This window comes from Hippopotamus amphibius, chromosome 3 (genome assembly GCF_030028045.1).
Source record: "Hippopotamus amphibius kiboko isolate mHipAmp2 chromosome 3, mHipAmp2.hap2, whole genome shotgun sequence".
NCBI classification, from domain to species: domain Eukaryota; kingdom Metazoa; phylum Chordata; class Mammalia; order Artiodactyla; family Hippopotamidae; genus Hippopotamus; species Hippopotamus amphibius.
Window position 1 is genome coordinate 80,711,556 of NC_080188.1, and position 14,748 is coordinate 80,726,303.

At 44.5% G+C, this 14,748-nt stretch overlaps 1 protein-coding gene across 6 annotated transcripts in view; it reads left to right on the forward strand.

Annotated features, from left to right (window-relative positions):
- Positions 1 to 1,137: 1,137 nt before the first annotated feature.
- DCLK2 (doublecortin like kinase 2) overlaps positions 1,138 to 14,748 on the forward strand; it is a 155,723-nt gene continuing 142,112 nt past the window's right edge. For all 6 annotated transcript variants that reach the window (XR_009052831.1, XR_009052832.1, XM_057729382.1 and 3 more), the window contains exon 1: positions 1,138 to 1,785. Coding sequence is in view for 4 of the 6 variants with exons in the window: in XM_057729382.1 (XP_057585365.1) it covers positions 1,365 to 1,785 (421 nt within the window). In the remaining 2 variants the exon portion in view is untranslated. The remainder of the gene's footprint in view (positions 1,786 to 14,748) is intronic.

A 14,748-nucleotide genomic window follows, 5' to 3' on the forward strand; every position in this document is an offset into this window, starting at 1 on the left:
GAATGTAAGGGGGATGGGGTGCAGGGATTGTGTGTTTACTAATGCATCCCCAGTGACGGAGCCAATGCCTGGCACATTGCATGCTTTAATAAATATTTGCTAATTAAATAAATTATTGAAAAAACAATAACTCCTGATCGTTCGCTCATTCAAAGTTACTGAATGTACCACGTTAGCGAATCTGCAATGGACATGGTTTTATCACAGGATTTTAAAATAAAACTCCAGATTTCCTTTTAAAAACTAGTGTGCCCCGATTCAATGCCATGTTTCAGGTTCCTGCTCTAGCTTGGCCTAGGCTCTTCATTTGCAGGCTGCCTAAGGGATGCGATCCTTGCCCTTGAACCTCCTTCCTTTGTAGTTTTTTTGACCTGCGCGGTTCCGTTTCCCAGGCGGAGGAGCGCGCGCCGCGGCTGCGCCCATCAACGCGCGGCGCGGGGTTGTGGCTGTCAGGCGGGCGGGGCCGCCTAGGGCCCGGGAGGAGCCGCTCCTCTGGCGCTGCGGAGCCTCCGCGCCCACCTCCCTCCCTCCCTCCCGGGTTTGGCATCCCTTGGGGAGCAGGAAGCCCCCCTCCAACCCTGACCGCGGGCCGGACAGGCGGCGTGGTCGGGCCCGGGGGCGGGTGCTCGCGGGCGGGCCGGGCCGGCCGGCTGCGGGGGAGGCGGGCTGCGTTATCTCCCGCTAGGGCCGGACTCTGGGAGGGACGCGCCCCCGCACAGCGCTCCAGGCCCCAGGCAGCGCGCGCGCCGCCCCTCGGGCAGGTCCCGGGGGCGAGCGAGGCGGCGGCGCGGCATCCCGGGCCTCGGGCCGGGCGCGTGGGCGGGCCGGGGCCGGGCCGACGCCCCCGCGGGCCGGCGGCGCTTCTCCCACGCTCGCGGCCCCTCCCCCTGCCTTGCTTCCTTCCCCTCGGCTCTCCCGGGAGCGGCGGGCGGGCGGACGGACGCGAGCCGCGGCGGGCGCCCGAGCTTTGTGTGCGCCCGCGGGCCCGGGGCGAGCTTTGCGCGGCCCAACTTGGCGGCGGCCGCCGGGCTCCCGGGCGGGAGTTGTGAGGCGTGGCCGCGTGGAGGAGGCGCCTGGGGGGGCGTGGGGCTCCCGGGCAGGCGGGCGGGGAGGGGCCGAGCGAGGCGCGCCGGACAATGAGCTGGGCAGCTCGGCGCTGCGGCCACTTTTAGAGGGGGGCGCGGGCCGGCCGGCGCCTCCGCGGCTCCACCTGCGAGGAGAGGGCGGGATGCCCGAGCCAGGTGTCCTGGCGCTCTGAGGCCCCTCGCAGTCAGGCGTCCCCGAACCGGTTCTCGCCTTGACCCTGGGCTACCTGGAGGCTTTGGCTGGGACGTGTTTGGTGGGGCGCCCCTGGAGCAGCCGCGATGGCCAGCACCAGGAGTATCGAGCTGGAGCACTTTGAGGAACGGGACAAAAGGCCGCGGCCGGGGTCTCGGAGAGGGGCGCCCAGCTCCTCCGGGGGCAGCAGCAGCTCCGGCCCCAAGGGGAACGGGCTGATCCCCAGCCCGGCGCATAGTGCCCACTGCAGCTTCTACCGCACGCGCACCCTGCAGGCCCTGAGCTCGGAGAAGAAGGCCAAGAAGGCGCGCTTCTACCGGAATGGGGACCGCTACTTCAAGGGCCTGGTGTTTGCCATCTCTAGCGACCGCTTCCGGTCCTTCGATGCGCTGCTCATGGAGCTCACCCGCTCGCTCTCAGACAACGTGAACCTGCCCCAGGGCGTCCGCACCATCTACACCATCGACGGCAGCCGGAAGGTCACCAGCCTGGACGAGCTGCTGGAAGGTAGGAGGGCCCGGCGCGGCAGGTGCGGCCCCGCGGGCCGGCAGGTGCACCCGCCCGCCCCGCGCTGGGGGAGCCTGCGGGGAGGCTTCTAGGCGGCCGCGGGAATTGTGTGGATGTCTGCTTTTCCGCAGGCTCTGTGTGTGGGGCGCGCTTCCACATATGCTCTGACTGTCCTTCCCAAGAGATTTGTCTTTAAAAAAAAAAATCCTAACGGGCTTTGGGGACATCTCTTAAGATTGGAGGACTTTTTTGTTTTTTGCTTTTTTGAAGTGCAAACTCTCATGTGGAGGATCTGGGTAACCCTCTAGCTCATAAGCTGTCTGTTCAGCCCTCTGTGTGGAGCTCGGTGCAGGCACCTGTGGTGTTTCAAGGTTCGAGACCCTGTGGTACCTGCTCTGCTCAGAAGCTGTGGTTGTGAAATATTCTAGGTTGGCTTTCCTGGTTTGCCTTGCAGCAAAAGTTCCATGAGGTGAGGAGGGGTGATCCGAGGCAGTGGTTCTTAACCTTGGTTGCATCTTGGATCACTGGGGACTTTAAAAAGTATGGGTGTCTGGGCTCCATTCTCGGATATTTGGATGTAATTGGTTTGGGGTGTGGTCTGGGCATCTGGAATTTTCAAAGCTCCTCAGGTGACTTGAATGTGCTGCGAGATTGAGAACCACTGTGCTAAAGGGTTTTCCACATTTGGTTGGTGATGAGGTGAATCAAGGTTAATCTCTCCTAGTTAAGGTGATAGAGGCCATAGAGTTAGCAGTTGGGGCCCTGTTATAAATTAGGCCTAAAGGGTCAACCATGCTTGACTCAAAGGGACTACTTGGCTGTATGTTGTGTCATCCTTGAGTTCCTGCAGCATTTCCTCTTCTTTCCCTTCAGGAAGAGAAAGCATTACTAGTAGTTAAGAACCTATATCCAGCACTAAACACCACCCATAAAGATCAGACAGAACCCAAGTGTGTGCTGACTGTGTTTATATACAATCTGCTCTCAGGCATCTTTCTGAATGCAGGTGGCACATACTGCTGTGATAGTCTTAGCAATGTTGGTTTGACAGGGCAAGGAAACTGAGCTTGGAGCCAACTATTTTTCTTACTTTAGCTCATCATGTTCTTATGTTTTGAAGTTACTGTGTCCATTTTACACATGAGGAAACTTAAGCAACATGCCTTGTCATACAGGACCTGCAGTATATGTCCTTTCATCTGCAGTTCACTGTTAAAAAATAGATGTAGCCACCCAGCGGAGTCCTGAAAGTGGTTGAGTTTCTATTTAGTCCCTGTTACTGAAAGTTTTCCCTGCCCTAGCTAGATGAGGACCCAGTCAAAACTAAGCTGTCTTTTCAGTGTGTGTGTGTATGCGTGTGTGTTTGTGACTTCACAGATTATCTTGCTCACTTGAATATTTTGGTTTCAAAGGCTTCCTGAGGATGTGATGACAAAGATACATTGTTAAAAGGGCTGTATTGCTTTATCCTGTTAGGAGCTTAAAGGCAACATTTGCCTAGATATTTCAAAACTGAGTAACAAATTTTGTGATTGACCCAAGGCTAGATGAGTAGCCCCAGGGAAGGATCAAGGCAGTGCCTTTTGCTTAAACACTCATTACTCACATGCCCTTGGGATACTGTGCCTGGTGTGGTCTGAGGAGGGACAATAGTTTTAATATCCTTCTCCGAAGTAATTTTAACAGTGTATTTGCTACATGAAATGAATGTACTCCAAAGTTGAATATCATCCTTGGGAAGATGGTCAGGGTGTCTATTATGCATATTGAGAGCACACATTGTGCATTGAGTTTGTCATCGCCCAAGTGGTGCCTGGCCTACTGAGTCTAATTCTTAAACTGTAGTTTCAACTATAAATTGAAGGTTGATAAATATCCTTATAATCATTCATTCACTGATTTCTGGAGGAGAGGGAAGCAGAAGCATATGTAGAGTCCAGATTATACCACAATATGAAAAATAATGATAGAACACAAATATTTGCACCACAGAAATGTTTCCCTGGTGTAGCCAATCACCCACTTGCTTCAAATATAATAAAATTATATTTTATTAAATACAATGAAATTACTGCAAAAGACGAAAATTTGAGCGCTTCTTTTGTCATAGCGGCATTCCCTCTGACAATAGATCTTTGTCTGTCTTGAATTTCCCACAAAATGAGTGGAATACCCCGTTTTGAGGCAGTTAAAAAAAGAAACAACCATCAGTGCTTCATGTCAGCCGTTCAAGAATTTAGTTTCAACTTTTAGTTAAAATTGTGTGCTCGAATGTTCAGATGTATCATGCAGAAGAACTAACCAGCTACCTGTGAAGTTATTGTTCGCATTGGTAAAAATAGGTCTGTGGTATTCCCCATGTTGTCAAAATTGACTATTTCATCTTAGTTCATCATATTTAATAAAGATTCTGATAGTATTTTTTACACCATTATGTTCAGCTCTTCTCTCATCTGCCTCTTCCATTCCATGAAGTTTGTAGTTTAGGAGATACCGTTTTTCCTAAAACGTTTTTTCAAAAATGTTTTCAGTGAAGAATAGAAAGTGATGACTCAAGATAGCTAGGCATGAACACTCATTCAGAGCCTCAATCCCATTGAACTCAGATGACAAAAGAAATTTGCATGGCCCAGATTTTTTTCTCCTGTCCTCGAGAGTCTCTGGAGACTGAAAACTGTTCAGGTGGAGGCTGATACTCCTGCACTACTCTAAACCAGCAGGCATCTTGAGCCTATTGGTTGAGCTCCCCTTGCTGCATTCATTTCAATGAGTTGGTGCTGTGCGTCCCTATAATCCTGTTGAGTCACTGCAGCTGGATGGGGACCTTCTCTGAAAGGACTGTGAGTCATAACAGTTATTGGGAAAATCAAGTTGAGCTGTCTGAAGCCATGAGCCAGCCAACCATATCACATCTCTGTTAGACAACTGAGGATGTCTGGATGACACGTTCCTCGGTTCTCAGTCAGAGCTCTTGGTCTTACTTTTGTTCCAAGTGTTCTCTTTCTCAGAACATTTAAGCTATAATTATTTTGATAACCAAAGAGAGATGCCCAAGGACAGTAGAAACAATGCCTGCCCAAGTCAGGGTCCCTAGGTTCTATGGATTTGAGAAAAATTTACCTCTGTTCTTGGCCTCAGTGACCTTTTCTGTTGAATGAGAGGTTGGCAGGTCACCTGAGTTAGATCCTTTCTGGTCTAAATGTACATATCCTTCCCCTGCCTAAGTGGTTATTTATTGAGTGTATGATGGCCTGGGCTGCCTTTCCCTACTCAGAACCCATCTTCCAGAAAATTGACAGGGCTGCAAATGTCCTACACAGCAGGGAGTGGGTATATGGCTCTGATGGAGTGTTTGCCAGGAGCCAAAAAAATTCGTAGCTACCCTCTCTGCCTCTTTCATAACAAAGTAATATGTCATTTTATGTTATTTATACCTTTTACTGCTCAGCCAACAATAAGTAAGCTGATTGGACTTTTTTTGGCCTGTGAGAGAATTTCGATTATTTTGACAGGTGATACTTCCATTTTTTCATTACGTTAACTTGCAAATTAGCTTGAATTAACTTAAATTTAAGAAAAATAAAGTTCTAAAAAAGTCAAGCATTTGAAGTTTTTGACGTTCTCCTACTATAAGCCTAGTTTATTGAACCTCTTTGGTTATTCAATCTCTTTGAAGGTGTTAAATCAAAATATAGTGACAGTTACTTTTAAGTAAAAATGAGTCTCCGTAAGAACTCAGATTATAGGTTTTTTTCCCCTTGAAAGATGGATTTTTATAGTAATAATAGAAACTGAGCTCTTGGGACTTGTTATAGTGAGGAAGGCAACATAAACCCATGAGCTATATTTGCACATAAGTAGTCAAAAGCAGCACACATTTATATAAGGCAGGCATGATGTTTGGACATAGCAGTGTAACACTGAATCTTCAGTCTGCAACACCTTCTGTACCTGGCACACTCCTAGATCCTTCAAGACCCTCTTCAACTATCATCTTTCTATGAAGTCTCTTCCCAGACCTCAGGGGCATTGGCCTCAACGTGTTGTTGATTGAGAGCATGGTTGTTATTGTTCCAGGTGCTGGGAGTGCAGTCTTTCCCCTCAAGGTGCTCACATTCTAGAGGGAGGGAGGGAGAGTGCGCGAGCGCATACACACACGCACGCACGCACACGCACGCACGCACACGCACACGATGGTTCCAGCTGCCGGGCTGTAAATGAAGTGGTAATGGGGTGAGGCAGGAGGACCACACTGGCCAGGACAATGGAAAAGGCTTCCCAGAGCAACAGATGTGGGAGCCAAGGCCTGAGGTCAAGCTCGGAACTCTTCCCTTTGCTTACTCACGGGATGTTTCCTTTCCTCTGTTGCAAGGCTTATCTTTATCATCAGCAGTATATTGGGTTTGTCTTTGCACTGGGCTGAGTGCGTCGTGAGGTTAGGGATCTTGGTAACAGTAAGTTCATTGAATAAATAGCCCAGAAAATGTTACCTCTAGGTCTCTTGATTGTCAAGGGAACTTTTGTATGAATTGTTTGAATAGGGTTGTTCCTATATATTTGTGAAAGTATGCATTTTGAAAAATTAAATTGCATTTCAGATAAATCAGAGAGGCTCTGCTGACTCATCGTCGTGGAGAGAATGACTGTTCTGCTGTCCTTGCTTCTATAAATCTGATCTTTTTTTTCATTTCATTTCCTCAGAACAGGGGAACTCAGATCTGCTATAACATAGCTGCATAATAAGCTCTTTCCAGAGGTAATGGAAAGAGAGATTTTCATTTGAAGAATAAAGAATTCTAAAGGGTGGGGGAAGAAAGGAAATACTTGGGAGAGCATTTATGAGATGAGGGTCTGACACAATGATACACTGGTAGTTATAAGAGAAGACCACTATTTCATGAGGTTTTAAACCATGAAAATGGACATTTTACAGCTCTGTGATATGAAATAAAGGAAACTAGATTCCCTTGAAGGAGAGGTTGTCCAGCTGCTTTCTTCTTCAGAGAGGGGGTCGGGGAGCTTCTGTGGGTCTGTACCGCCTCTTTCTTCTCATCCCCACCTGCCCATGCTCATACCACTTCTGTTTTTTTTGCCTTTTTAAGAACTTTTATAGAGATACAGTTAACAGACAATAAACTGCATGTATTTAGAGTGTGCAATTTGGTATCCCAGTCTCCCAATTAATTCTCCCCCAACCCTCCCTGCCCACATCTGTTTTTAATCTCTTCTGTTGATAAAGTAAACCATTATCCTACGGATTAGGGATCCTTTTCTTCTCAGCAATACTACTATTTTTTAGATTTTTATATGCAATCATTGTGTGAAATACTCTGTGTTTTATCTCACCCTTGTTATCCCTTTGGAATACGGCTACCTTGTCTTCCCCATTTTGCAGCTGGGGAGATTGAGACTCAGAGGATAAAGAAATTGTCCCTTTGGACCGGTCAGAAGAGGTGGGGCTGGAACAGGAGGCCTTTCTCCTTGGCGTTTGAACTTCTGTATTTGTAACTGCTATGTTCTACCACCACCCATGAGATGGGGTCCATTCTGACCCCTGAAGTTTACGTAGGTCATACATCAGCAATCTTGAGCTGCATCACTGCTGCAGCCAAACCTGCTAGTCATTTATATTTGGAAAATGAAGATGGTGGTAGTTCATCAGTCACTGTAGATGTAAAGACAGTTTTAGGATGTTCTGTGTATGGTTCCTGAAATGAACCATGGATTATCTATACACCTGTACAGTAAGGTCTGTGCATTCAAATTCTGCCGAGTTGCCTTGCTTGACTTTGGTTTCCTCATCTGCAAAATGCAGACAGTTAGGTAATTGCTAAGGCCCTCTTCCCCTTTATTTTTATTTTTTGGGGGTGTGAAAATATTTACTGAAAAGCTACCTTTGAACAAATCAGCATTTAAGACCAGTGATTTTTTGATGATTCTCTTGCCCCTTAAAGTTCAGTGATCTTGGGAAATGCTTCTGGAAGTGGGAAAGAGAAATGATCTGTCTGGCTGCATGTCTCTCTTTAAAAATTGGCCAAGTTTTGTGATTGAATGTGGTTACCCAGGTTTAGATGGGGTTCTTAGAACCCTCCATAACCCAGAGGAGGATCTTCCCCGTAGAATGTTATCAGGAAAGGGAAAATTACAAGCTCATTGAGGGCTGGGACCACGGTCATCTTGTTCATCCCTTTATCCTATCAACAGATACTTCTGGCATGTGATGCTTGATGACTCATTTTACTTTTGTGCCATATATGAGGTATTTTGGTAGGTGGGAATAGGTGGATATTGGTGTTTAAAAACCTTTCTTAGTTAAAACAGCCAGCTGGACATTCCTTGACCCTTCATATTTTAGTTTTGAAATAAACTTTTATTCAAGAAAAAAAAGGGTGCAGTATATTTGTATGTTAACAGTTGTCAGTTTCACTAGTTTCTGAGATGCTTGACTTGATTTTTCTCTCTAGACATCTTTCATAATTAAAGTCTTGTATCTTTATGTTGAATGTGTGTGTTTAAGTCCCAGGACTATTCTAAACCCACTAATATTTTCAATGTCTGCTTTAAGTTAATTCTCTGACATAGCTAAGTCTCAGTTTTGGTCGTCTTTTAGCATTATTTTAAGCATTGTCTTTAGAAAATGTAATATATAGTTTAAGTACAATCTGCATTGTACAATACTTTTTAAATTCTGTGAGTTGGAAATATAATTTAAGGCTAGAATTTAGATGAATACTCTTTCATTCATTAAGACATGCTATAATTTTTACTCTAATCCAGGCTATTTTATCCTGTTTGCCGTATCTCCTGCAGCCTGAAGCACTAGACTAGCCATATTGTAATTTGCAGAAGCCACTACCTTAGAGACTGAAGGAATGGGAAAATACTGATTTAGTACTTTTGATTACACTATAACATTTACTAACATCTCAAATAACTAAAATAATATACAATTATGACCTACTGTGTTACCTTTTGTTTATATGTTGGTTAAATTATAATCACTTGCAACCAAAATATATCACAATAGTTTGTCATTGATTAGTTCTTCCTTCACTGTGTATGTTTTACAAACTTCAGATTGCTTTGTTAATTTTTATGTAATAACAATGTCATTATTTCTGAAAGGTAGTGATTGATTTCTCTCTTCCCCAATATCTGTGCCCATTATCTTGGTCTCTTTACTTAACAGTATTTACCTCATCTGTTAAGGAATCAAGAAAAGAAAAAAGGAGTTACGGAAACTTACTGCTGGTTATACTCTCCATCAAGACTCTGCCAGAGGAAGAATTTGAGAAATATCCTGGCATAAACTCATCTCTTTAGTTTAGTGATCAAAGCCAATGCTGGAAGGTTGCCCATGAACCCTGTAATGCGTGTAAAACACTTAACAGAGTCCTAGCATGCAGTGGCTCTTTGATACATGGGAGTGGTCCTCAGCATCTCCAACCAAAATGTGTGTCCTTGTAACTTCCCCTCTGTGATTCTAGAGCCACCACTTGGAGCTGCACAAGACTCCAGATGGAGCTACATGGCAGCCCTTCAGACATTTCATGACAGTGGTCGTGCTTTCCTCTACTATTTCCCCCTTCTGCCCATCCCCTAAACATCACTGTTTTGGACAAACATCTGGTTTCTGAATCCTTCATCACTTGCACTGACTCTTTTTGAGCTATTCTCATTATCAATCACTTGCTTAAAACTTGAGCCCAAGTCGTCTTCTTGGATTCATAGTGAGATTTAAAGGGGGGTGGGGTGAAGGAGAAAGGTGTTAAGCAAAGATCTCCAGAAGCTGAGGAAACTCTGTCAGGGAAGGTCTTTACCTCTGCTCAGATGATCAGCCAGCTGAAGAGCTGACCCTATATCCATTATGCCCCAGTTTGCTTACAACTATTATTAGGTGGGCACGTTTTGCTTTGAAGATCTTTCTCAATATCTATAAACTTGCAGGGTTTCTCAAACTTCTGCAATGTTTGGGATAATTAAAATTGAAAAACAATGTAAACATCTAACAGCTAAGTTGCAGAAGCCCAGCATTGCCTTAATTACTTTAAATACATTGTCACTTAAATATTTGTAAAGGCAGGTGTACTTATGCATATAGGTTTTACACACCCATATAACCCAAAGAAATTGATAACCTAAAAACCAACAAAATTGTATAACCAATAAAAATACAGAATAGCAACATAAAGCTCCAGATACTATCTGCTCAAGCTAAATTGTCGTTCCCAGGGTAACCGTGGTGCTGCACACTGAGCTTGGTGTGCTGAATGACAGAATGCCATGTGATGAGTAGTCAGTTTTGCACTGCTGATGAGCCTTCATTCCCTCAGAGTAAAATTATGTCCCGTGGCCTTAACTCTCTGTGCACATGACTTGGACATATAGTAAGTCCACTTCTTCCTCACTAACTCCCAGCAAAGTTGTACCACTTGATGCCAAAAGAGTTGAGGCTGTGGACACAGAGTGGCCTGGCAGTACTTGATTTAGAAGTAGACATTCAGATGTTCCAGAATAGGATGATATAAACATTTTAAGTCTTATCATCAAACTAAGTACAGTATTGGGAGTTCCCTCGTGGCCTAGTGGTTAGGATTCTGGGCTTTCACTGCTATGGCCCGGGTTCAGTCCCTGGTCAGGAAACAGATCCCACAAGCCGCGTGGCTTGGCTAAAACAAAAAAAAAGTACAGAACTAAGATTGCCATGGTGAACGCTTATAGACTGTGCGATATAGTTGGATTGTGTTTGAGGAACAAGGAGACAGATAATGGATCTCATCTGTAGGTTCTATCCTACCAGGAGATCAGATAGAATTTTTTTTCAGTGGGTGAGCTTTAAGGCTTTGTGGTTAGTGTGTAGCATCTTTGTTTTTGCTTTTACATAATTTCTTTGATCTTCAGTTAACTCCTCCCAAATTTCAGTGCTGAAGCGTGGATTTGTGGACATACTTCTTCCTAGACATTCAGGTGTTCAGTGGAACTTTTCCACCCCTACCTCAATGGAAGGTATCACAGACTGTACCACTGGATGTGACTTTCGGAGGCAAGTATTTTTCAGCCACTTGCCTTCAGATGTGTTGAAGGAGCACTGGTCTTAGGGGTGAAAGATCTCGTTTTGTGTCCTCAGCCCTGCCCTGCAGGAAGAGATGTTATATTCATTTTGTGAATGCGGCAGCAATGTCCAGAGATACACCAACTGAGTGCAGGTGGGAATAGCATCCAGGTGAGAGCATGTACTTTGTGTTACTCTGCTGTTCCCATGAGTTTAAATTCTGGGCACTGTACAGTTTGGGTAGAAAACCCAACTAAGTTGTTTGTCACAACAGAATAGTAATTTAGTCTGTCTTTCCTTACCCTGTACCTTTCCTAACCAGCTGGGTGTGGAAACTTGTCTTTGATGTGCTTTGGATGAAGATATGGACATTATTATCTACCCAGTAGGACAGTCTCAAAGATGCTGTACTTGATTAAGGACATCAAACCGTCTTGTAGATGCAACATACCCAAGTTTATTTTCCTTGATTACATTTCTTTGTGAGTAAGTTTTTCCTCAGTTTTGGAAGTTAGGAAAGAATCTAGGTTTCTAAGATATTTACTGATAGTAGACCTAAAGTATCAGCCATACTTTCTTTTCTCCCCCTTTTTGTCTTTCCTCTTCTCTGTTACCATATTTAAATCTGTGTGTTGGGGATGGGGGGCGTACTTTTCTTTAAGCTTGATGAGTCCTTGCACTTTCGACGTGTAAACAAGTTTACTTTTTCATCATAAAGTTCAGTGCTTGCTTCTACTCCCAGAGTTAGGTATCGTCTCAGTGTTCAGATTTTGTATAACTGATTTTCTGCCATGAGTGTCAAAATAGTTTGTAATTACAGCTCATTAGTGGTGTTAGGCAGTTAATGTAAATATTTTAACAGGAGGATGAGTGACTTTTATGGTAACTGATGTACAAGTCTGCTAAAACATACAGTTGTGGAACTTCCAACTGTGTACATTTGAGTTTAGCTATTTGTAATTTCTAACAGTAAATTGACATTTTCAATGCTGAGGGATTACTATGATTAGCTATTAAAATATATTCTATATATAATACACAGAAAAACCCATACACACACACACATGTACACATTCCATTGATTGAAAGACACATTGCATTTATTGGACTAAAAAAGTGCCGTGGACTCTTGATGCTTTGATGTCTGAAGTGGGGAAAAGTTGATATATACTAGGCAGTCCTCACAGTCTGCTTGTTTTCCTCTGTGCCTTAGTTTGTCCTTTGATGGGGTAGGATGACCTAAGAGTGTCTCAGACCACACACGACGTCCTTCAGGAGCCTGACTCAAGCCTCTCTTGGTCACTCTGAGTCAGCACCCACACTGTGAATGTTTTACCTGGAAGTAATGCAAAGACGTAAAACTTGTGAGATGTGCAAGTTTGTTTTGGAAATACGGACTTTCATCTTGACTTTGACAAACATGTTTTGAGTGCCTGCTGTATACCAGGTGCTGGACTAGGTGTGGGTAACAGGCAGAAGGGAGTGTCAGTGTTTTCAAGGAGCTTCCAGTTTGGGCAGTAGTTTGTAACCAGGGATTGTATGTTCAGAGTCACCTGTGAAATTAGGGAGGCTTACTCACATGTTCTGGCCCTACCTTCCAGTGATTCTGGTTCATTTGAATTATGGTGAGGCCTGGGCATCTTTGCTTCTATAACAGAATCATCTGACCAAAAAAATAAAATTATCCTCTAAGAATCATCAGAAAAGACAAGTAAAGAATGAATGATTGGCACTTCCCTGGGGGTCCAGTGGTTGGGATTTCACCTTCCAATGCAGGGGGTACAGGTTTGATCCCTAGTCAGGGACCTAAGATCCCACATGCCTCTCGGCCAAAAAACCAAAAACATAAAACAGAAGCAATATTATAATAAATTCAGTGAAGATTTAAAAAAAAATGATTATAAGACGTTAATGAGTTGTAAGCTCAGAATATAAGTGCACCCAAGAGTGACATAATTTTTTAAATTATGAAATGTAGATCTATAGAAAATTCATGAAACATAACAGGTACAGCCCAGTGAATTATTATGAAGTGAACACCTTTGTGACTACTATCAAGAAACAGAGTACTGGGAATTCCTTGGCAGTCCAGTGATTAGGACTTGGCACTTTCATTGCTGGGGCCTGGGTTTGATCCCTGGTTGGGAAGCTTGCACATGTGCAAGATGTGCAGTGCGGCCAAAAAAAGAAATAGAGTATTCCCAGCATCCGAGAAGCTCTCTCTGTGTCCCTTCCTAGTTACAACTCTTCCCAAGTTACAGTAGCCCGACTCCTGCTTCATTAATTTTACCACTGATGAAGGCATCCTTAATTAGTATAGTTTTAATTTTGTTTGTTTTGAACTTAAATTCTACTGCATTCCATTTTTTTGTCGTCTTTTGCTCACTATTATTTGTAAAATTCATCCAAGTTGTTGTGTATAGCTGGCTTATTTCCATTACTGCATAGTAGCCGTACATTATATGAACATACCACAATGTCTCTGTTCTCTTGCTGATAGATATACGGATTGATTGTCATCTTTGGCTACTGAGCACATTCTGTGAGCGTGTGTGTGTGTGTGTGTGTACTCTGGTGCCCTTATACACCAGTATCGCCAGGGTATTTTCCTGGAGTGGAAACATACATGATGTATATGTTGTCGACTTATCTATCACTAAATAATGCCCACCTATTTTTCGTAAGTGATTGAACCAATTTAAAGTATGTGGAAGTTCCAGCAATATATCAAAATTTCCTGTTGCTTTACTTCCTTGCTGGGGTGATTAATCTTGACTGGTCAGTAAAAAAAAAAAAAAAGAGAGAGAGAGATGAGGAGAGAGGAGGAGGAAGGCTATTTCAAGCATATAAGAAGGAATGAGAATAAGAGGGTGTGATGTGTTTGGAAGGAAAGTGCAAGTATACTGGTGTAACACTAAGAAGCCTGTGGGAAAGTGGCGGGAGGTGAGATGGAAGTACGTGATATGCTGGAAACTTTGGCCTTTATTCTAAAGGCCGTGACGCAGGCGAAAAACATGAGATCTACATTTTTGAAAACTCTCTGTGACAGCTCTGTGGAGGATGAGGGAGCAAGGCCCAACACAGGAAGCTTAACGCTCTAATCTGGGGAGAAATGAGAGAAGGCAGAGTTGAGGAGATGGGTTCCAGAGGTGCTTAGACCAAAGTCAACAGTTTTGCTAATTCTGTTGAATGTGGGGAAAGAGAGAAGAGAGACGGGAGTCTTGGTTTTTGCCTGGATGACTGTGTAGGTGGTGATTTCACTAGGTTGGGGAATTCCAGAAGAGAAGCATCTGAGGTCAGGTAGCAGTGATGGGGAGTAAAGTTAGTTTTAGACATGGCGTGCGAGGTAGCCATAGGTTATCTAGTAGAGACGTTCTGTAAGTGGTTTGAACTTAAGAAATGGCTAGACTGGAGATGTCCTCCGAGTCTGAAACTGTGGAGGGGGTGGATGCAGCTGCCCACAAAGAGTCTAAGGAAGCTGAGGTGGATGGAGGGGAGAAGGGGGTCCTGAAAAGCAGATCAGGAAGGGGCAACCAAAGAAGTAAGAGGTAAGCCAAAACACATCCTGGAAGCTGAGGAAGAAAAGGATTTGCGGGAAGAGAATTGTGACTGGTGTCTAGCGCCCTCAGAAGATGCCAAGTGAAATTGCAAGAAGTGCTTGGCATTTGTCAGTTAGGAGAGACGTGCTTGGGATCAGGGTGTTTCAGCCAGCGGAGCATGGAAAGCAGAGGTGATGCTGCAGTAGCTGAAGAGCAAATTGTGGGTGAGGAAGTGGGAGAAACCAGATGAGGAGTGCTTTCTAGCTGGGCAGTGAATGGAAGCCAAAAGTGCATTAGGTAGAGTGGGACTAGGAATGAAAAGGGGGAGGATTTGTGTGTGTTAAGGTGGGAGGCACTTGTATATAATCCTGT